Source organism: Aquarana catesbeiana, linkage group LG01 (assembly GCF_042186555.1).
Source record: "Aquarana catesbeiana isolate 2022-GZ linkage group LG01, ASM4218655v1, whole genome shotgun sequence".
In the NCBI taxonomy this organism is placed as follows: Eukaryota; Metazoa; Chordata; class Amphibia; order Anura; family Ranidae; genus Aquarana; species Aquarana catesbeiana.
The window spans coordinates 113,031,556-113,056,285 of record NC_133324.1 but is presented as its reverse complement, the minus strand read 5'-3'; the positions used below and the strand labels follow the sequence as shown (position 1 = coordinate 113,056,285).

General features: G+C 39.9%; 1 protein-coding gene across 5 annotated transcripts in view; it reads left to right on the top strand.

Moving 5' to 3' along the window:
• PDE4D (phosphodiesterase 4D) overlaps nucleotides 1-23,758 on the top strand; it is a 1,265,930-nt gene extending 1,242,172 nt beyond the window's left edge. For all 5 annotated transcript variants that reach the window (XM_073623087.1, XM_073623095.1, XM_073623111.1 and 2 more), the window contains 5 exons: nucleotides 1,339-1,438; nucleotides 4,982-5,136; nucleotides 13,652-13,774; nucleotides 16,246-16,428; nucleotides 17,600-23,758. In XM_073623087.1, coding sequence (XP_073479188.1) covers nucleotides 1,339-1,438; nucleotides 4,982-5,136; nucleotides 13,652-13,774; nucleotides 16,246-16,428; nucleotides 17,600-18,001 — 963 coding nt within the window. In that variant the 3' untranslated portion in view covers nucleotides 18,002-23,758. The remainder of the gene's footprint in view (nucleotides 1-1,338; nucleotides 1,439-4,981; nucleotides 5,137-13,651; nucleotides 13,775-16,245; nucleotides 16,429-17,599) is intronic.
• The last annotated feature ends 972 nt before the right edge of the window (nucleotides 23,759-24,730 follow it).

Here is a 24,730-nt window from a genome sequence, read left to right as displayed (position 1 = left end):
TGTTCAAAGAAGGGTGGAAACAGCAAAATCTAATATTAAATTACAGTAATTTACTGTAAGCCTTTCCTACCCTGTTGCTCTCAGGACTGGCATGTGAGTGCCCTAATGTGACACTAAACTATATCCTTATTCTTCAGAAATGATTCATACACATCCACTATTTCTTGGCCCTGTAATCTATTTTTCATGAAATGGTATCTTACAGCCTCCTTGTAACGTCCTCTGCAAGCTCCTCAACCTCTACTTTTCCACTTCACTCCCGTTAGTAAGGAGCATTGCATGTTAGTTGTGGTCATGTGCACTACCCTATGCACACTAAGGACTGGTTCACACCAAATGCAGTTGGGCAGCTATTCCAGCGCAGTCCCACTGCATGGACAAGGCAATACGCTTTGTCTCCTATGTGCCTGGTTCACACCACTACGTTGCAGTGGTACGCGGGCACAATACGCTGGAAAAAAGGTACTGCATTACTTTTTTCAGCGTTGTACAGTGCTAGACAATTCACTGCCTTGCATATTGTGGCCTGAACTTTCTGAGATGTTTGTGTGAAAGCTCAATAAAGTTTGTTTAAAAAAAAAAAAAGGAAACCGTGCGATCCGCCGAGCTTCGCACATCATCACTGTGCTGATCTCGGTCTCATCTCACCAGCCCTAACAATTCCATAGTCCCTAGTTTACCTTGGGAGTCAGTGTGAGAGGGTGGTTATGTTCCCGCCATCAGTGGGACCATGGAGAATGAACGTAGCCACCCCCTAACACCAAGCTGGATCACAGCAACAACAAAACAAAGGAATTTTGACATGTGGAGGAGGCTGAGAGCAATATAAGACACTTTTTCAAGTTCGGAAAACAAACCTTTAATAGGATTTTTTTTTTTTTTTTTTTTTTTAAGCCAGAGTTTAGTGCCACTAACGTGAACCTGTGCCCAGGCTATAGATATGCAAGTATTTGAATATTCTTAACAAGCTGTAAATATGCTTTAAAACAAGCCCTCATTACATTAGTGAAGGCTTGTTTTAAAGCTCCTTTACTGCATTTTTACTAACTGTGAATACCTAAAAGTCTTTAGACAGGTTACTGGTTTACTTTAAATTAAAAAAAGCCCTGGAGTGGCATGGAGTGGGAAAATAGTAAAATCTGCAGCACAAGGCCTGAATATGGAACTATGAGTAAAGACTGAGGCTGTTGTCTACAAGCATGTCAAGCAGAATGCATATTATAACTATGGGGAAACATTATACTGTAATTACTCTCTTAAAGAATACCACTGCCAGTACTTGGAACTAAACACATCTGGGATATTAACATATTGGGATTTCACTCTTCTTATTTTTAGGCTGTTTTCACAGACCTGGAAATTCTCGCTGCAATCTTTGCAAGTGCAATACATGATGTTGATCATCCTGGCGTCTCCAATCAATTTCTTATCAACACGAGTAAGTTTACACAAATATACATTGCCTGGCTTGTCACCAGAAGAATAGACATTTCTTGGGGGTATTATATAATGTTTTATAGTGCATATTTATTACAGGGTTAGATGCACAAGCTGCTCTTTTTTACTTGTTTTGGGGAGTCCTTACCTCCAGCTGGTGAGGTTCCAACATAGCCCTTCAGTTGCTGGCTGTCTTTACCTGTTTTGTACCCAAAGATTTAAAGGGAAGTTATTGCCTCTTTAGATATACTTGAATAGCGACTAGGCTGTGAGGAGGAAGGCACCAAAAGCAGAATGTATGAAGTCAAGATTTACATTTTATTCAGAATCTTGTGTAGCCAGGAGTTGCTCACTGGCTGTGTGTGTATCCATTTACTTGTCCTTTACTCGCTGGGTGGCATGGCAGAGTGGCTGTGCTGTGACGGGAGAGGTGCAACTGCAGGCTCTGTGTGAAATTCCCCTTCTCACCCATGCCGCCTCCTGTCAGCAGCAGCGGGACCCATTAAAAAGGAAGAGGACTGGAATGCAGGCAAAGGACACTGGGACTTGTAGTCACTACTCATTGGAGGCTATGGGCTCCAAACTACAACTACCACAGAGCCCTGCTTAAAAAGGGAGAAAATGACAGGAGTTTCCTGGGCAAAAACGGTCTCTGAGAGGGGTTTGTGCAGTGCACGCAGAGGTAGTGAGAGGACCGTACTGTCTGGACCATCCCAAAGAGAGAGAGAGAGAGACTGAGTGGGGAAACCAAAAAGCACAGAGCTGTGATCTGAGTGCAGAGAGTCGAGCCACTGCCAGGAGACAGACACTGCTGTGCTACAGACCAGAGTCACCCCAGGCGACCCAACGTGAGTGGACACCTATATGCTTGTACTGTGTAATTCTTCCCCTTCTATACTATAAAAACCTGGCTGATCCTGCCTGGGTATACACTCCCCTCTGTAAACTGACCACGGTTTATTAGGGCTGCTGAGCCCTGACACCGTGTTCAGTTTACGTTTTCGTCAGTAACTCACAGGCAGGTTAAAAGTATCTACACTTGTGTCCTTATACATGCATGCAGTGACTTTCATTCGACCAGGTGTGTCCGAGGGGCTGAGGTTGTTCTTGGAGTCAAGGCACAGAATCGAGAACCCAAATTTACCAAACCGCTCCTCCCGGGGTATCGCTACTCTTATATCATAAAAACCATCTCTTTTTGGGGGTTTAAATAGTCCCCCTTCATCAGAGCTTAGAATTGCTGAATGAAATGTGTCCTGGACTGATAAAATTGGGGGCATCATGAGGGGTAATTAGTATAATCGTTCCAAATCAATCAATTGTTATGATCTTTGAGTTCATATTTTCTGCTTTTGGCACTTGGTTTGGTTTTTTCAGACGGTGCCATCATCAATGTGATCAGGACAGGAAGTGAGAGTGATGTCCTCCCAGAGCCAAAGACAGCAATAAAAACCTAATTTATAATCAATCCATCCCACACAAAAACCTTTGTACCTTTCACAAGGGTAATTTGTTACCTTGAGAAGTTAGATCTGTGTTTCCCTGAAACATTGATAAATTGATTGATGTCTGTTTTTCGACTTCTGCCTCTATGATCTCAGTTGGGGTATTTTTCAGTTTAGAATTCTGGCCCTTTCTTCACAAGCAATACAAACCTGACAGATCATCTAACCCATCCACACTGATGTCATGCTTTCGTTGCCGTTCAAAGTATGAAAATATAAATTGGTATTTGGCTAGCAGATGGTTCTCCCTTATTTTGTGTTATATGTAAGGCCTCATTCACATGAAACTCAGAGGGCCATATATAGTGAAGAAAGGTTTTGTTTACGTGGCCAGGAGGTGCCCAGGAGTGACGGGTGTTTTCATATGACTGTTAGGTACAAGTCAATGACAGACCACGGTTGTACACATATCAATGCACATCCAAGCAGTTGCATGCAAAAGCTCAGTTGTGCGCTGACACCTTTGCAGCCTGCCATAGATTTGAACAGGTGGCGGTATGCAAACATCTGTTACTGCCAGGCAACTCCTGGCTGTATTGCATTCAATACAATGTAAAATGAAGTAGTTATTCACTATTAGTGCCTAATGAAATGGCCTTTCTCAGTGCCAGTCTGTTTAAAGATTATTAGGCAATGAAAACCAATGTAAAAAGTGATTAAAGCGGACTCTCTCCCATTTATGGGGCATCTGTTTATGGTTAGCTCAGAGTGTACAGATTATTGCAGTGATTTTTTCTGTAATAACCTGTACTTTCCGGCAATTTGCAAAGGTGCAGGGAATGATTCTAATATTGTTTGGTAGGCTACCCAAGACAAAAGAGGTAACATAATCCTAGCCAGGACTGATCTGCATACAATGCCAATGTCTACCTGACGCTTTTAGTCTCAGAGCCGCTGCAGTTTGCACTTACTACTGTTAAACACCAGCTCTGGATCCCCCAGTAGTCCTGTACTCAAGGTCCAAGGTTTATTATGGAATTTTTAATGTTCTGTGTTCCCTGTACCTAAATATAATTCTTAGAGTTCGGCTGTGTGCCTGGTAACCAGAGGGATACCCTACAGTGCAGAAATCGATGTTGTGACTCATGCCTTGCAAATGAGCAGAGAATGTGGTAGAGGGGCGGCCTGTGCTCCTGCTTAGACTCTTCATCAATTTTAACCTTTTCACATCCTCTCCTGGCAATGGGCTTGGTAAGCACTACCGAGTCCTTGTTCTTTTGGGTTGCACCAGTATTCATTTGAATATTATTATATTTAAGTAGAAATCTGCAGCAAAAAAAAAAAAAAAAACGTCAAAAATATGAGCAGGTGCCACTGGAGTATGTACATGCATGCATATAGATAACAAGTCTTCATACATGCAGACTTCTTGTACACAGATGCAACAAAGGATGGAGAAAAGGTTGACACTATATTTTCTTAGAGTAAAAAATATGGCCATTGTTTGATGCACAGTCTTTTTAGTAACATAAATGACATCAGGTTAAGGTTTACATCAGCTTTTAAATAGCATACATTAGGACTGAATCCAATATAGTGAGAAAAGAGACTGCATGACATTTTAGTACTGGAAACCAGAGGCAGGGCCAAAAAATAAGCAAACAACCTGTCCCTTTAAAATCAGAGCATTTGTAATTTTGCATTGCGTCTCTAACATAGGCCTTGATGAGGTTTAGCTGCTTCAGATCCTCCTGTCCTCCATATCACGCTGAGTGTTTCTAGCAGTGCAACTCAGACAGTGGCGCAGGTCATTATACAGGTGCGATGGTCTGATGCTGGCAGCATGCCTGGGCCAGTATGATTAAAGATCCAACTCAGTGATTTCTGTCAGTTAATAAGTGCGTGCTCCACATGATACCGCAGCTATCATTTATCGCGTCAGACCTGTCCTTATTTGTATAGATTCATGCTGCTTCATTGCAATTGAAGCAATCAGGCAATCATATCCTATAATTAACACAGACATGTTTCTGACATTTTTTCCCCCCTCTCAGTCCCTTGTGTTGCGTCTGCTAAAATGTTCTTTGATTTTCTTCCAGACTCAGAATTAGCCTTGATGTACAATGACTCATCTGTTCTGGAGAACCACCATTTAGCTGTGGGTTTCAAGCTGCTACAAGAAGAGAACTGTGACATTTTCCAGAACTTGACCAAAAAGCAGAGACAATCATTACGGAAAATGGTCATTGACATAGTAAGTGCGCACTCTTATCTTGCAGTAGTGTTGTGTTTGTTCTTACCATCAAGGGGAATGTTTCAGTTTATTGCTATAAAAGTAATTGTAAAGGTTCATTTTTGTTTTTTTTTTTTTTTCTTAAAATAACAAACATGTTATACTTGCCTGCTTTGTGCAAGGGTTCCATTTGGACACTTATTGTATACCATGTGTCATTAGTTCACCTTGCTTATATTTTATTTTATTTTTGTCCGGACATATACTTTATGCCATTACGCAGCATTGTGCACAATTTTTGCATTTATCATTTTGTTTTTGCACATTATCTCCTCATTGTGTGCACATTACACTTTCGTGGATCATTTTATTATATAGTCTTTGCACATTTATTTGTCTGGACACTTATTTTATGTCATTACGTGGCATTGTTCACAAGTTTTTGCATTTATTATTTTGTTTTTTGCACATTATTTCCTCATTGTGTGCACATTGCACTTTCGTGGATCATTCATATATAGTCCTTGCACATATCCATTATTCATTATTTAGGCCATAGATCATCCACTTTTCTATTTTTTGTTTTTTATTTTGCACTTAGGCTGAGGTAGCGCCACATAGTTTTAATATAATATATCTGAGTTTTGCACAGAGCGGCCCCGATCCTCCTTTTCTGGGGTCCCCCGGTGGCGCTCCTGGCTCTTCCTCAAACTGCTTTTCATGGGGGCACTCCTGGGGGCGCGTCCCGAGTCCTGCTGCTGCGTCCTTTGACATAGACAGCAGGACCCGGGCCCGTCCCCCTGCTGTTATCAATCTATCCAGTGAGGACCTTAGATAGTGGCTGGAGCTGCTAGGCTTGTTCTCGTCACTGGAATGATCAGGTTCAGGTAAGAAAAGGAGGGGGGGGGGGCAACTGTGCCACAGGTGGTTTTTCACCTTAATGCATACAATGCATTAAGGTGAAAAACCACGAGACTTTACAACTCCTTTAGGGATTATACCATGAAAAAGAAACCCAGGTTACCACTCCGGCCCAAAAACTGGTGGGTTCACACTTCGGGTACTGGCTCGGTTCTAAAGAGTCTATCCCTGCGCTATATTATCAGGCAAGATTTTCACACTCCAAACAGACCCCAAGGTCGTGCAAGTTGAAGCAGTCTCAGTCTAACTCCATCCTGGCCATGCTATCGATGCATTTTGCCCCGCCCCTGGAGCGAAACATGCCTTGGCGTGGCCAGAACAGACCTAGGTTGAGGTTGCTTCAACTTGCATGACCGTAGGGTCTGTTTGGAGTATGGCGATCAGGACCTTTTCCTCTTGTCTAACCATGTCTACCATGTTGCATACCTTGGGTTTCTTTTGAAGGAAGGTGTGTGCCCTGGACATGACCTTTCTACCCCTCATGGCTTGAGTGTAGACCAGGGTCAGATGTACAGGGCCTCAAAGATAAACTGCATAAAGCTGGCTATACATGGAAAAAATTTGTCCGATTCCGCAGGGACCAGTTGAATTTCGATCCATGTATGGACACTGGTTTTAACGCAGTTGATCTACCAATCCACTTTTGTACAGCCGCACTGTTGGATTTTAGCTGTTCAATCAGCATTGCATACTATAGACTGCAGCGCTGATCAGTGTCTCCCCGCTGTCAGAATACAATGAGACAGCCGGGAGGATTCTCCCCCAGCCACCACAAATGTGTGAATGGGGAAATCAGGTTCATTACACTGACTAGTGCATGGACAGCCTAAGTCTGTAGACTGCTTTGCACCCCCATATCATTTTTGTCACCATCAGATGCAGATGTTTGTTATGGCTTTTAGCAGAAAAGAAACATTGCTTTTATTGGAGTTAAATAGTTCTGTATTCGTTGCCATAAACTGGTAAACTGGGGCCCAGTTTACCATTCCAGAAACTTGGTGTTTGTGTATAACAAGGGTCCACTTTTTCCCCATAACTTCCCAAATTTGACTTTCATTGGCACTGAAAAGCATATGATAAAAATCAAAACCCTACTTGAAAAGTGTCTTAGCAATGTAAGCATTCACAGGGTCAGCATAACAAAAGGAAACTGGAAAATTTAGCACAGCAGGGTAGGACTTAGATCTGTAAAGGTTGTATGTGTGTAGGGACCATGCTCCAACAGACTTCTGCCATTATCCCCGTTTATCTAGCCAGAGGCAGTGCAGTAGCCAAGTGACAGCAGTGTCTAAAAGTTTAGGGTGTACTCTGCTTACCAGTGCTGCACCCCTCATTGCATCACTCAAAGGGATCCTATGTGTGGGATATTATACACATCCCTTTGGGATCTGGAAGCCCATACATATTGGCACTGTTTTTGGGATCACAGATACCTTGGTCTCTATACATTATTACTATGTGAGGGAAACTGAGTACCCTCCCCCTTGGAATCTGAGCATCCTCATGCTATCTGTGTGTGGGGGATTTACACTGCATTGTATATATCTAGGGATATCAATTCAGAATTACATCATTACACATTACACTATGCCTGCAATGACGCCAGTATAGTTTTGGGGTCTGATGGTGTGCAAGGACTTTGCTACCAACATCCCATGCCCCCACAGGATATGCAAACCTACTGCAGCTGCAGAAAGATTGCTATAGTTTGCTGTAGCTTTAAATAATGGCAGGCATGAATAACCTAGATCCCTCAAGTTACTGTGCTGATTTTAAGCCATAACATTTGGTCTAGTTTTTGGTAGATGCTGTTCATGATTATTATTTTATTATCTTATGGAGAACGATAAGAAGAACAAGTAAAGGGGATCGGAACACCCAAAACATCTAGGGGGACAGGACCAGGGCTGGGAATTATAGCAGATAGATCTCACTGTTGGACTATTCAAGTCAAAAGAGAAGTCAGGGGCTAACCCTTTAAAGGCCCGGAGCTTTATCCAGCTATTATTGCAATTACTGGCAGGCTGTGATTTTAGGCTGTCTTACTCTTATGTGATGACTAAAATAGACCCCATCTCGTGCAGAAGGTGTGATAGCCGGTATATTTTCTGCACTCTTCACAGGAACATTTCTTCTCGTTTCCATCCACCTTGTATATAGAAATAGCATAAGACAGCTGAGAAGCCTCAGTCATACATCTCACATTGCTTTTGTCAAGATTTTCTGGCACAGTTTACTGCTGGAAACCTTGATATCACTTGGGTAGATATATCAGACATTTGTGTTATTTAAAGAGTACCTGTCATTGGAAATACATAAGCCTGAAATACAAAAGGGGATTTTTACTCTCACGCCTTCCTTCTGTCTGGTCTACACCACACTGGATTGAGGCCATTGTCTTGTGTAACCTTGTGTAGCATTATAATGACTTTGCTTAAGTACAAAGTAATAAAGAGCTGGGCGCTAATATGAATACTTACAACCAACGGAGAGGTTGTATACAGAACAGAGGTTGTACTGAGCAGCCCATCACACATTTATATACAGGTGCATCTCACAATATTAGAATATCATCAAAAAGCAAATTTATGTAAGTAATTCAATTCAAAAAGCGAAACTCTTACAGAAATGTAGGCTTACTAAAAAGTATGTCCATGTACAGTATAGTATGCACTCAATACTTGGTCGGGGCTCCTTTTGCATGAATTACTGCATCAATGTGGCGTGTCATAGAGGCGATCAGCCTGTCGGACTGCTGAGGTGTTATGGAAGCCCAGGTTGCTTTCATAGCAGCCTTCAGCTAGTCTTCATTGTTGGGTCTGGTGTCTCTTATCTTCCTCTTGACAATACCCCACAGATTCTCTATGGGGTTTAGGTCAGCCGAGTTTGCTGGCTAATCAAGCACAGTGATACCATGATCATTAAACCAGGTATTGGCACTTTTGGCAGTGTGGGCAGGTGCCAAGTCCTGCTGGAAAATGAAATCACCATCTCCATAAAGCTGGTCAGCAGAGGGAAGCATGAAGTGCACTAGAATTTCCTGGTAGAGGGCTGCGCTGACTTTGGACTTGATAAAACACAGTGGACCAACATCAGCAGATGACATGGCTCCCCAAATCATCACGACTGTGGAAAATGTTGCATTTCATTTGGAAATCCAGGTCCCAGGGTCTGGGAGAAGAGTGGAGAGACACAGAACACAAGTATATAATATGAGTTTCACTTTTTGAATTGAATTACTGAACTAAATTAACATTTTGATGATATTCACGTTTTTGGAGATGCACGTGTGTGTGTGTGTGTGTGTGTGTGTGTGTTTATTTATATATATATATATATATATATATATATATATATATATATATATATATATATATATATATATATATATATATATTAAGAGATTAAATTATGAGAAACCATAGTGGTGTGCAATAATACTGCCAACATCCTACATAATATTTAGAGAAAATTGTCTGCAACAGAGTGCATATAGGGGACGCCCCTTTGGATTTTATAGGCAGAGACAAAATAGAGAAAGTATTAACCATAAAAGGCAACAACAGTGCAACTTTATTGATATACAAAAATAGAATAAAAATGTCTAAAAGACAAGACCGACGTATACAATCAATATAAAGTAAGTTTGATAAATAATATTAACAAAGACATATAGAGCATACATGAATATTATCACCCAATGCCAGCAACCCCGAACCATCACCTAAATGAGGTAGATCTGGTGGGGGTAGGTGGCTGATGCATATTTCCCAACATGTTTCGGAGAGGACCGTAGTCACATTGGTATATTCCTTCTTCAGGGGAATTATTTTACATACAGATGGGTGGAGGATAAATATTTCTTGTCTCTAGAACATAGATGTAAACATCAATGAGTAACATAGCAAAGAAACAGAACCATAAAAATGGTCTATTTTATAGCCATCATTTATATCACAGAAAATCATCAAAAAAATAGTAATAATCATCATAGTACTTACAAAATAAAGCTCATGTCATAGGAAAAGGACAAGCAGAGAAAAATGTCAACGTGCTGGTTGTAGGGGTCCACGGGTGACAGAAGGGACGCCAAAAGATAACACGCAGAGCCGCAAGGGCACCTTCACAAGGTACGCCTCATCCACCCTGTAGCGAACAATGTCAGCGTTAGGGGGGAAAAAAAAATTGCACATAGTGAGAGGCCAAAGAGAGCATGTAAATGTTCTAGAGACAAGAAATATTTATCCTCCACCCATCTGTATGTAAAATAATTCCCCTGAAGAAGGAATATACCAATGTGACTACGGTCCTCTCCGAAACATGTTGGGAAATATGCATCAGCCACCTACCCCCACCAGATCTACCTCATTTAGGTGATGGTTCGGGGTTGCTGGCATTGGGTGATAATATTCATGTATGCTCTATATGTCTTTGTTAATATTATTTATCAAACTTACTTTATATTGATTGTATACGTCGGTCTTGTCTTTTAGACATTTTTATTCTATTTTTGTATATCAATAAAGTTGGCACTGTTGTTGCCTTTTATGGTTAATACTTTCTCTATTTTGTCTCTGCCTATAAAATCCAAAGGGGCGTCCCCTATATGCACTCTGTTGCAGACAATTTTCTCTAAATATATATATATATTTATATATTTACACACACATCCTTATTCTGTATTTTGATTATTGGAAAAGTGGCTGGAGCTTAGTATGAACAGCCTTCAGACTTCATTTAATTTGCTTCTTCTTCATGGATGCATCTCTGAGCTACACTGTGCATGCCTTAACTTTTCCAATTAAATTTTGTGAGACCTGTAGTGTCTGAGTGAAGAATTATAAGATCTTAAAAAAGAAAGCTAATTAAAACTGAACTCCAGGCAACTGTAAAAGACACAATTAATGCAGCTCTGCATTCATTGATATGTAACTGAATGTATTTTTTTTATTTATATCACTAGTGTTAGTACCTGTTATTGATTTGATATGTAATCCCTTATACAGCAAATCTCATACTTGGAGAAGTAGGGACAACAAGAAGAGGCAGTAATTGTGCTACAGTGCTCATATGCTAACAAGGAACACGCTGATAGGATTAGAGAGCAGAAGGATGATCTCATCAATCTGCTTCTTGTCTTTTCATTGTCCAGTCACACACTGTGACCTGTAAGGCTGGGTACACATGGGTCAAAATGGATGGTTCGGCAGAAACCGGCTGACTTTGGGCTCGTGTGTACAGTTCCCCTGTCCAACAGAAGCCGGTCTCACAACAAATGAGCATGCTGGAATACCACCTGCACTGGTCAGTGTGTTCTGGCGGAAGGGTCAGAACGCAATAGCTTGCATGGAGATCGCCGCACTAATTGCTTAATATTGCTGTAACCGAATTGACCTGTCTAACAATATGCATTAAGAACAGGGGTTTAGTCTGCACACATTTGCAAATACATGCGTAAGCTACAGGCCCCATCAAGGCACCCTATTTTCTGTAGTCCCTAACTCTAACTTCAGTGAGTCTCCACAATGGAAGCACATGCATTTTAATGGATTGGCAGAGGGCAGGTGAGCCTGGAAGGAGCCCACCCCTCCTTAAGGGTACGGGGGCACACTGAACACCCAGCACAGCACCATGGCAGCAAAGATGTCAGTGCATTGCCTAACCAATATTATCAAAATACAAACAAGTGGCCACTGCCCCCACCTATAACTGGTCTATGCACCAGGAAGCACTGTAAGGGCGATGCATGTCATACAAATACAAAGAGATTTCCAAGCTCAAACTTGCCAACCAGCCAGCGAGCAACCAAATTGCCCTGTCTAACAATATGCGATAAGAACAGGGGTTTAGTCTGCACACATTTGCAAATACATCTCATCTGTATAGCTAGCTGTCTGCTTGAAGTTCTGCTATAAATATCACTAAGACAATGAAGAATAGACACGATAGCTAGAAAAAAACTTAAATCTGGACTATATAAAACAAAAATAACATGGCATGTATTAGACTGCAGTAAGCTGGAAGAGATTCACTGACAATTTTCTAGACTCTTACTGCTCTTATTCCCGGAGTTAGACACGCAGCTTGCTGCCTGACCTACTTGTCATTTGTCAGTTGATTCCTGGTGTCATGTTGTTTCCGCTTATTACAGCATTTGCATCCTCTGCCATTCCTCCTGCCTGGCCATATTCATTATTCCTCAATGCAGGCACAATGCTGACAGCTGCACAACCACTGCACCAGACAAGCAGGATAATCTCAATATAAGCCCTAAGGATGGTGGACCTAATTTTGGCATTTCTCTTGGGGCACGAAAAAAAAAAAAAAAAATACTCTATTGGTCACAATGAGGTTTCGAGTCTCTGATTATTTTAACATACACTATATATCGTATCTTCTTGTGTACAAAAACTTCTGTGCCGATCCGAAACGGGGTTTCTTTGTTTCCTACATATGTATTCCAGAACTTTTAAACCTCTTGATGTCGGAAAGTGGTTATAAAGACCAAATGTTTTTTATCGTAATGCATTCTCTGCTTTAGGGTAAAATAACCTTCTGTGATCAGTCAGTCCCCCCAGCCCCACTTATACTTGCCTGATCTCAATCCAGCACAGTGCCTGAGGGCAGCAGCTCTCTCCTCACTGGACATGGAGGCAGTAGCAAGAGCCATTGATTGCTGCTGCTGTCAAATGCTATGAGGAAGGAGCAGGGCCAAGCTGCACTATGTGTGTCAATAGAAACACACTTCCCTGCTTGTGATTAAGCCCACACGAATGGGGAGTGGAGCAAAGAGCACCAGTGGGATACCCCAGAAGAGGAGAGTCATTGCACAGAGCAGGTAAGTATAAAGTATAAAATGTTTACTATTTAAAAAAATAAGAATGAACCTTTAGAATCACTTTAAGAAGATTTTCTTTAAAGTGGAGTTCCACCCATCGGATTCCCCCCCCCCCTCCGGTGCCTCAGTTGGCATCTTTCAGGGGGGAGGGGGGTGCAGATACCTGTATAATACAGGTATCTGCACCCACTTCCGGTAATAGCTAGCCGCAAATGCCCCCCACCCCCCACCCCCGTTGTGCTGTGGGAAACACAAAGTTCCCACAACACAACGGGGACCAGTGTAGATGCGCATGCGCGCCTCGCGCATGCGCAGTAGGGAACCGGACAGTGAAGCCGCAACGCTTCACTTCCTCATTCCCTGACCGAGGATGGCGGTGGGGGCAGCCGAGAGATGAGCGATCGATCGGCTTTGGCTGCCGACATCGCTGGACCCTGGGACAGGTAAGTGTCCATTTATTAAAAGTCAGCAGCTGCAGTATTTGTAGCTGCTGGCTTTTAATATTTTTTGTTTAAGGTGGAGCTCCTCTTTAACTTTTTTGTCTTTGGGACACATAGTGAAGGCAGATCTCTACAAATGGACAAATATCAATTAAAAAAAAAACTGACATGGGTTCTAGCCATTCTTTACTTCATCGAAATTAAAAAATACAAATGTTTTGGCCACTAACACCAATATTTGCCCTAGATCTATAGCCATAGTTTGAGAGCATTGTTGCATTATGTCTGTGCTGGTTTGTTGTAGATCAGACATTTTTTATTTCTTTTCTTTTACTAGGTGCTTGCAACAGATATGTCGAAGCATATGAATTTACTGGCCGATTTAAAAACAATGGTTGAAACCAAGAAAGTCACAAGCTCCGGGGTCCTTCTTCTCGACAACTATTCTGACAGAATACAGGTAACCAGAATATACATTGCTTAAAGCTCAATTGATTCTCCTTATTTATCACTGTAATGCAACCAGGCTGCATTCGCAACAAAACATATGGAGCTATTTTCCTTTTCTTTTTTGAGCTGCAGCACAAATTAAAGAAGCTTTGGTTGCCAGCACACAGGAGAGTCAGACCATGGTTCTCTCACAAATAACAGTGTCCCAACCCTCCAGTGCAATGCACCCTGAACACGGTTCTAATTAACAGTGTTGTGCAGGGATTGAGAGCACTCTTGATTAGAGCAGTGGTCCCAGAATGTGGGGAACCCAAGGAAACCGCAGAAACTGCAACATTTTGTGCATTGAGGCAAGGGAAATGATAGGAAACCACTGAAGAAGGGTGCCAGAGGCAAGGAGTTGGCCTGTGTACTACAGAGTGTGTCTTCTGCACTCAAGGGCTCAAGAGGCAAATTGCCCCAGACAACCGCCCAGAAACACACTCAACCCCCTAGTTGTAGAAATGGGAGCAAACCTAGTGATTAGCTGACTTTTGGCTCTGAGCCCTACGGGCTGAAGTGAATAGGAGTCAGGATCTGAAATCCAAGAGTACATATAGTGGAAGTGGATGAAGGAGAGCAGTGGGACTCCACTGACCCCTCTGTGGACCTCCTATGTTGAGGCAAGAATGGACTCTGGCGACTCATGTACTGTATTTACTAATCATGGTAGCAAAGTCAGGGCCTAGTAGACCACATTCCCAGAAGGCAAACTTAGTCAAAAACTTGGATATAACGCAGTGTCCCGTGCACTCAGCATATGAGACACAAGCTTAGATGCTTGTCATAGGCCATTACAACTGAAGCATAAGGTTCCAGAGGTTTTTCCCATCTCTTCCAGGATACAGGGACTTATCCCAGAAGTGGAGGAGTCCCTTTTGAGGGAATCCCTGCATTTTGACACATTGTAATAGATTAAAGCCACCACCCAATTGGGATGAAAGGCGCAATCAGCCAAGTTAAACTAGGTTTTAAGGAGGGATTCCAGTAGCCTGTCAGTGGGAACTGGAAAGGTGAGCATTCTCCTAACCAATTGAATGGTCTTCCTGTTAAGGTAATTCAGGCACATCCTCAGGTAGGGCCAGTGACCTTATTGTATAGAGCAACTGGCAGCCCTCCAGCTGTTGCAAAATTAGTCCCATGAGGCATTGCAAAGCTGACAGTTACAAGCATGACTCTCACAGGCAGAGGCATGATGGGATTCGTAGTTTTACAACAGCTGGAGGGCCACCAGTTTGAGACCCGTGGTATAGAGGAAAGTATCAAACAGTGGTAAGTAAGTAGTGGAAAGGTCTTTGCTGCTGTGGGAGCCCTAACAACATGCTGACTCTCCAAATTCAAATGGGAATGCACTGCATGAATAAGGTCTGACACAACCCCCCACAAATTTGAGGTAAGACAGGAGACTCTGGTGGTTTAAAAAGAGTCCATTCAGAGGTAGACTGCTGGGACTCTGAATCTGAGTCAGAGATGGTAATAGGACCCACAGGATCTACCTGGTCAAGGAGCATGGGAGATTTGCTTCACCCAATGGTTAATGTTAGCACTCGGTCCCTCAGCCTTAACCCTTACTGTAGTTTTCTAGTGGCGTAAAAAAGTTTAAACAGGTACTCAGAGATGTAAACGAAGAGATAGCTCCTGGTGCTTAATCCCGACAAGCCTTACTCACCAAGTGTGTCTTCAGAGAAAGAGTCACACCTGCATCTGTGCCATAATCCTAAGGTCCCATTCCAGTCTTAATTCCACATGCCAAGACCCACAGGGTCCAGGTACAGCCTCCTAAGGTAGTGCTGAAAAAAAATGCTAATTGGAAGAGCTGCTATACAAACAAATCATCTCAAGTAAACAAGGTACTGGCAAGGAATCCTAATTGAAGCTCCAGAGGAAAATATCCAATCAGAAAATAGTCTAGCAAACAATAGACTTTACTGGCATACTGGGTAGGGGAGGGGTTATATAGAGGCTGGCTTACAATTTTTCTGTTTGCCAGTGTCCAAACCTCCTGTAGGCGACAGTTTAACCAGACTGCATCTGAATTCCTGTGTGCCTCAAGGAAATCCCCTTCAAACAGTACTAAGTTCAGACATTACTGTGCTTATATACTGCAGACGGTCAATTTTTTTTTTACCCGTCACTGATATTAAACTATTTTTGATTATGAATAATATGATTAGATACTATTGAGTGTGCTTTTACAATGATGTACTTATTTTCCATCCAAGAGCATTAGTATGTAAGTATTACCAGCAGCCTCTTAGTTTCTTTCACGTTTGTGGTAATAGAGAACGGTTTTCTTCTTTATCCCACTATGACTAAATCACACACAACATGACTCTTCCAGACTGCACTTCACAGCTAAGAAAAGTGTAAATGAAAAAGAAGCCTTGTGCCTTCTGTGTAATATCACAGCGGGTAATGGTGGTGTTTTCATTTCTATTTTAGGTTCTTCAGAACATGGTACATTGTGCAGATCTCAGCAATCCAACAAAACCTTTGCAGCTCTACCGACATTGGACAGACCGGATAATGGAGGAATTCTTCCGCCAGGGAGATAGAGAGAGAGAGCGAGGAATGGAAATCAGCCCTATGTGTGACAAGCACAATGCCTCTGTGGAAAAATCACAGGTAGGGTAGAGGCGTTTTGTCTTTGAAAAATGTGCAGATTAAAACCTTAACACCTACATAGAAAATAAATATAAATGTAATACTGTATTGCAGGACTATTTTAAGTTTGCTTTTAAAATCATATAAATTAGTGATTTCAAAACCTTGGTGTGTTATGTACTATCATAACCCCCTTTGCCATGCATAAATGCCACTGCCTGTCATGATTCAGGACATGTACCACCTACAGTACATATCTACATGCAGCATCTTTGTGTAAGCAAGGAGCACTTGCTATTTCTGCCCCTTAAATCTACCCAGTCCCTTCTTTCTGGCTTCTGGTGTGGGCGTGTTTATTACACGCCTTGTAAGTTCTGACTTATCCACTATCTTATACAGATATGTCCAATAGAAAATGTCCACAAGCACTAACTGTAGCAGACACTTAGTTTAAAGTGGTTGTAAAGGCCCCCTAGCTCATTATCAATCCAGCGACGTGCACAAGAGCTGCCGCTGTCCCCTCTTCTTCGGCACAGAGATGGCCAATGACTCCCGCTGCTGTCAATCACAGCCAGCGTAGAGGGAGCGGGGCTGAGCCCTGACTCTATGTCGGGAACAAGCATGCACGAGTACCCCCATAGCAATCAGCTTGCTATGGGGGTACTCAGCAGGATCGCTGGTGGGGTACCCAAGAAGAGGAGGATCAGGGCTGCTCTGTGAAATACCATTGCACAGAGCAGGTAAGTATAACACTTTTTTTTTTATTGGAGCCTTTATCACTTTAAATCACTATACTCTTACTAGTACACGTTAGGTTTCACTAGAGTGAACCTTTTTAAACAGAGGGAATACTTCTATGATGGTTGTCAGGCTCATAAAGAAGTTTGAGTTAAACTCCAAAAAAAAGTCCTTTTCTATGAGCTCCAACCTGTTTTTATTATATAAAGATATTAGTGATATCATGAAGAATAAGTCATCTTTAGAATACTGTTGCTCACAAAATGTCTATTTTAAACGTAATATGTTATTATTTGATAAAATATTTAGTAGCAGATTCATCCCCATCATTATAATTACCATGGCTTTTGTGGGGGTTTTTTTCTGCATTATATATTACATTGTTAAGCTTACTGATTTTAAGTTGATGGAATGTTTCAGTGAATCTCTAACAAATGATCTCTTTTGTTACCAGGTCGGGTTCATAGATTACATTGTTCATCCATTGTGGGAAACATGGGCAGATCTTGTTCACCCCGATGCCCAAGACATACTGGACACACTGGAGGACAATCGAGAATGGTATCAAAGCACAATTCCCCAGAGTCCGTCCCCTGCCTCAGATGAGCAGGAAGAAGGTAGACAAGGTCAAACGGAAAAATTCCAGTTTGAACTAACACTGGAAGAGGATGGGGAATCAGACACAGAAAAGGACAGTGGCAGTCAAGTAGAAGAAGACACCAGCTGTAGTGACTCAAAGACCCTTTGTACACAGGACTCTGAATCTACTGAGATTCCACTAGATGAGCAGGTGGAAGAAGAGGAAAGCCAGACAGAACCTAGTGCATTCGAGGGAGAGCATTCCCCTGACACGTAACAGTGTGGAAAGCTTTCTCTTATCTCCCTTTTTGTTTTTAAGTTCTTTTGTTTTCTTTTTAGAAAATGGTCTCCAAAGTGCATGAAACATGCCTCAACCATGCTCACACCTCACGTTCATCTGCCGGGATGTTTGTTGATCAAAACTGACCTAATTTACTCAGTTTGGCACTCAGGAATATTAACCGAAATCCATGTCCACAGCAGTGGAAAGATAACAGGAAACATTGGCAGACAGTGAAAATAATCAACTACTCCAAAACGTTTCTTGATGAGTGACAAAGGCAAGAAGATCACATGGCTTTGCTTACAGTGAGGAACAAGCATTGACAGAAATAAGAAATGCACAGTGCTAAAGTGCTGGTCTTGTCCAGCGAAAGATAATTGCATATTGTTATCGGGACACATCTTGGATGGTACAGCATCAGGATAACAAGCTGTGGAGATTAACAAAATTTTCTAATTTTAAGTCTTCCTGATAAAATGACTGAAAAACATGAAACTAGAAATTCTGCCGCTCTTTGAGCTGCAACATCCTCTGCATTTTGTATCATATGTAATACAAAGATTTTTTTTTTTGTAGAGCTTTTACTTTTGTTATTAAATATATATTGAGGTATTCTATTTAAAACAAAAAAAAAAAAACAAAAAAAATCAAAAAAAGGTACATTCATCCACCACTGTTTTTTTTTTCCAAAGAGTAACTTGCAAGTTTTCAGTACAAGTAATGTGCTACACTGGATGACGTCTCCGGGTCGTTTTTTTGCACCTTAGAATTTCATAGCAATTGATCGGACTGTAGAGATTCATTATTTTGTATGCCTGTATATTTCTTAAGGACACTGTCTTGCAGGAAACCCTTTCAGTAGAATTTAATTTTTAATCCTTTCTTAATGTTCTGATCAGCACAGTACGAATGCATTGGCAACTTTTTCGTCACATACAGTTCTACAAGTACCAATGTTTCAATCTTCTCTCAACCACAGACTAGGGACCACATTGTCCAGTGAATTGTGTGTATGAGTTACCCACGCAGAAAATGTGTCAGGATTTACATGTTTTGCAAAAATGCATCATACTGAATGCCTTTACCTTTGTTGACAGGGGTTGAATTCAGCTGGCTTGCAAAAGATATTCAAAAATGGTTCATGTCAAGTTTAAAAAGACGTCCTTTCTGTTCTCACATGGCTGTGCCTGGGGGAATAACCTCTATTGTACACAGCCTATGCTTCGCTAATGGCCCATACTGGTTCCAGGGCAGGCTTGTCACTGTCAATAAAGCTGAACATTTACCAGGAGCCAGGTAGTTGGCAAAGCCATTTCCACAACAGGATAGTTGACTTCACTTCATGCCAGATAAGACATGAAATAGTCCAAAGTGTATGTCTGGGCAAAGTAAAAAAGAAAAACATGCAGCACATCTCTGCAATACATACACATTTCACTAAGTTTAGTTTTTACAAATGCTGCAAGTACAGAAAAATGCCCGTTGATTTGCCAGAGATCTGGTGAGTTCCTATTCAGTGTAGTCAGCCCTACCCGAGTTCTCCATTTTTGACTATAGAACACCCCCCTCCTCCAGGACGGGGAGTAGTCTACCAAGAAAACCCTCAGGCAGGGCTGGTCACACTGCCTTGAATTTCAGTGCAGTAAAGGTATCTCTTCGGGAGTTTGGAACTCACTGGATTTCTGGCAGGATCAGCAGGTTTTTTTTTGCACAGTACTTTCAAAGAAACAAAACTTGTGGAAATGTGCATTGCAGAGATATATTAAATGTGTTTTGTATTTTTTGCCCCGACATGCAATTTAAATGCACATACATATTATCATCAGTATTCTATTTGTGTCAGAAAGGAAATGTTTAGTTGTGTTCTTTAATTACCAATGTGCTCCAAAAAGGAAAACGTCACAGTTTTTTTGCTGTGGTCCACACTTCAATTTATTAGTATGATATAGAATAGTGCAGACAGGTCTATATACCTGACAACATCCAACCTCTGCACACTTCTTTCAAACAGCCAATATTCATATAGCCTGTCATTACAAACCAAATAAAAAAAATAAAAATAATATATATACAGAATTGTATGCATCCAACCACACTTATTATATAGCTAAAAAAAAAAAATCTTGAAAGAATCATTGCTGCAAGAGCAATCTGTAAGCTTTTTGTACTGCTAAAAATTTGTGTGTCTAGTCCTAAAATCACCAGTAACCTGTAGTATTGCATCTTACTGCATGCAGACTAATGTTTGTGTATAATAATGGCCAAAAATATTTTTGACTAAAAGTATACAAAAATACTTAAAAAAAAAAAAAAGTAAAGTTCTTTACAAAGGACTCTGGCCTTTGGCGTAGCCTTAAGTGTCTCTTACTTGTGTTTCACACCATCAAACTTAGAAAAGTCTCTCTTGCAGTTTGTACCTCCAGCAACATCTTAGATGCTTTGAGTAGTGCTGTCTTACATGTTAAGATCCTCTATTCCGCTAATCATTCATACTATCCCTCTTCTCTTGCCCATTGAGTGCCTGGAATGTAAACAATGATAAAAAGCAATATGATTTCCAAAAATAAAGATAGACCTGAAAGGGTTAACAGCTGCACTAATGGAAATTGTTTCATAATACAGTTCACGTCACCCCATTAATCATGCAAAATGTAAAAAAAAAGTTTAAAAAAATCATTCATGGACAATCAATGAGTATCAACATTTGTTTTTGTAGATCTAATCTAATACACTGTAAAATCCTTTTCTTTCCTTTTTTTTTTCTTCCCTCCTGTCCTGTTTGCCAAAGTGTGTTAAACATTGCACATGGCTTTATATAACCCATAGAGTTAATAAGTGTCTTTATTTTTATTTATTTTTTTAATCAAATTTGTCATTTGCCAGAATAATGCAACCTATTCAGTGCTGTATGGCCATATTTTCGTTTTGTAACAGTATACTTTAGCTTGCAAGTTGCTGTTTTCAAAATAGAAACTTATTATTTTTTTATTTTATTTTTTTATAATTTTTCACCATTCTTTTTAACAGACTTGGTTTTAAAATTGGCTTAAAAGGTACAAGAATTGCTTTAAGGAAAAAAAAACTTGAATGAAATGGATTTTCAGAAAGCTGTTTTGCGTGTTTTTTTTTTTTTTTTTTTTTAATTATATACATATTTATTTTTTATTACCTTTGTGCCATTCATTATTTTCCTCACCGGATGACCTTACCTGTAATACAGTCTTGTTTGTCTCTGTTTACAACCATGTATTTATTGTAATGTATATATTATAATGTTAATTGTAAAATACCAGTTCTTATTATGACATCATCTTTAACTAGGTGGTGTTCTTATATCTTGAAACTCTTGGTGAGAGAATGAATATTCTGTATATTTACTCCTTGTACATTTTTTCTTCTGTATTATAACGTCACCTTAGAGCTTCTTAGGAAAATTTGAAAAAAAAAAATCTTAAAAAAATATGCTAAATTTAAAAGCTGCAGGTCTTTGGTCCCAGGGCTGTGCCTTAACTCTGAACTATATTTTAATGTGTTTTGCTGCATTTGGAAACAAAAGGAGAAGAGAAAAGGCTGGGCATTTAAATGTTAGTTTTTTTTTTTTTTTGATTTATGCACTTTTTGTTTACTTAAAATCTAGCATCTACAAGTGAGGTTCAGTTTTTTTTTTAATCTGTCTTTTTTATTGCCTTTTGAGGTTTCACCAGTTCATTGGGTTTAGTATTAAACTGACTTACAGTCTCGATATTTCCCATATATTTAAAAGTGCTTGTACTTTATTTAGCAAATTGGGTTCATCAAGATAAATGTATGCTTATTCACGTAATTTAAAAAAATGAAATAATCATATTCTAAATCAAATCATTATCCACCATTGTATCAGCTAGGAAATGGTTGGGGTGGTGGGTTGGGGTTTTAAGACGGTTGTGCTCAAACTCCTATTAACTAATTCCTTATGAGACTATATTTGGTTTTGCTTTCAATTCTTGTGTGCACAACACAGAAGCTGTTTTATATATTCGAAAAGGCTTGAGGAACCCAGTAACTTCTCATCCAACTTTACAGATAAGCATGTATTACATGTTATTGTATTAAAGCTTATATATAGGTCAGTTTTCATTATTCCATCATACATAAGCTATACTGTAAATTCAGGTGTAAATGTATTCAGAGTATACAAATTTTACAGTTAATTCAAACCTGATTACTTAATATAATAATAATTGATTGATTACTTAATATAAGAATAATTCTGCTACAATTTTACAAATTCAGGGCTACTTAGCAAAAGGGGTAGAAGATATAATAAAAATATATCCCAAACGAAATCTCAATAAAAAGTAAACTACGTACAACTGAATTATAGTATGAAACTTAGTTTAACCAGAAAAAAATATTTGATAACAAAACCTGTCTAGCAGCCCTGGTAAACATTTTGATTTAAATGTGAATCAAAATTACATTTAATTCTTGATACCCGTAATCTTGGAGGGAAAAAAAAAAACATCCTATAAAATCATCTTGCAAAATAATCCAGTATATATATATATATATATATATATATATATATATATATATATATATATGTACTCTTGATATACTATATCTTTGTTAGTGCCACTCATTTATACTTCCCTTCGTCCACCAAAGCAATATATAATTTGTGCGCCTAAACGGACAGTACACTCTTGTATTGAAGGGTTAGGATGGCCCTTTTGTAGCATTTTTCAATATATGACTTAATCTGCTGCATGTATAGAACATTTAGAGCCTTTTCTATTTGTTACGTTTCACAATGACACTATTAGTGTTCTAGGAATCCAAAGCTTTTCTTTTTTTTTGTTTTTTGTAGAAAAATGTAATGTGTACAGTAGAGAACATTGTACAGAGATGTATAGTTGCACTATAATGGTTAGATAACTACACATATCTTTATATTTATGTTATTTAACTGAACAGGTCGAATGGGAGAAGAGTATAGGGTGATGTCGTAATGACCAAAGCTGTTGTTAAGGCCTTACAAATGGTCTTTCTTCTCCCTATGTTATGTCCAAAACTCAACTGCGTTGGCTTTTGTACATGCACAGTAATGTCAAGCGACATAGTTTAATGCCTCAAAATGATGGGTGTACTTTGCCATAGTGTTGAAGCAAATGTGCTTTTTTTTTTAATAATACGCTGGCGGGCCATGCAGTTTTAGTGGTCATGGTAAGCTACGGTTCTATCCTTGCCCAGTCTCCTTTTCCCATTAGATGCTACTTGTGCTTTCTGGCCAGTTAAACCCATTAACACTGTTTTCTCTAAGATAACACTGATAGCTCCGCTCCATTCCATCACTGCCCAGCCATTAAGTCGGTGCAAGCGGAGATTCTTTTTCATAACTAATCAGAGCCTCCTTTTTGACACACAAACTGTAGATTTTAGCAGCCCTGGTCCAAAGGATTTTGATTGATTGTTTTTTTTTTTTTTTTTTCGTTTTGTTTTAAACCATATTTTAAAAAAGGGATTCTAAAACTACATGAAATCCAAAATCATTGCCGTTGACTTTGGTTTGTTTATTTTGGTTTTATTTATATTTTCTTTTGCTTTTTTTTTTTTTGTCCGTAGAATGCCATCCTATGTGAACACTGCAAATGATTTTCAAGGTTTCTTAGCCTCTTAACAGCCTATGGGATAGTACTGTACATCAGTATCTTCATATGAAATTTTTATATGCAATGGAAATAAAAGCATGGGTTGGTTCTGCCTAACTAATTATGCCTCTGTGTCATTAATGAACATTCTTGAGCAGGTGGACATGCAGCACAATTTGACTCTGGACAAAATGTCATGCTTCAATGAAGAGGAGGAGGGTGGGGTAGAAGAGGATGCCGGTGCCGATTTTCAAAGGAAAGTACTTTAGTGATCTGTTTAGGTTTGTCATCCTGCCTGATCACTCATTGGTCCAATAGTAGCTAATTAGAAAGAGCCACACACCTAAGATTGTTGTCTGATCAGCCAAAAACAGCCAGGTTAGATAACTTTCTCTTCTCTCTCATGTTACTTTAACCCTTTTGCTCCTAGAGCCATTTTTTGTGCATAATCAGCTTCTAACTTCAGGAAAACTCTGAAAATGAAAGGTAGACGCTGATTAGGTGCCATGCACAGCTGTTCCAGTCTTCATAAATTCACCTCTATATATGTTCCTAAGAGCAGAGCCACTGTGGTGGCTGCGGCATTGTTTTATGTCACGCAATAATTTTTTATCAAATCTAGATTTTCAGAAAATAAAATACACACCCAATATAATACCATTTCTTGTTAAAATATAAAAGATGAGGTTGCGCCAAGTAGATGCCAAATATGGCAAGCCTCAAAACTGCATGCACTGTGAAATTTCAAAAAACAATGGCACACAAAAATGTCTATAGTTGATGATTTAAAAACCCTTTCGAGCTAATCGATTTAGAATTCACCATGAATTGATGGCCCTAGAATATTTCCAATACCTAATAGTGTTTCCTAACCTTTTTTCAGTCAAGGCACCGAAAAAAGGTTAGGAAATGACTTTGAAACCCCCAAATATGACTAGAAAATTACTTGGAAACCCAAGAGACCCTAGAGAATAAAATGGCGGTCGTTGCCATTTTTTATGTCACACGGTATTTGCACGGCAATTTTTCAAACGCAATTTTTTACAAAACACTTTCATGAATTAAAAAAGACAAAACTCTAAAGTTAGACCTT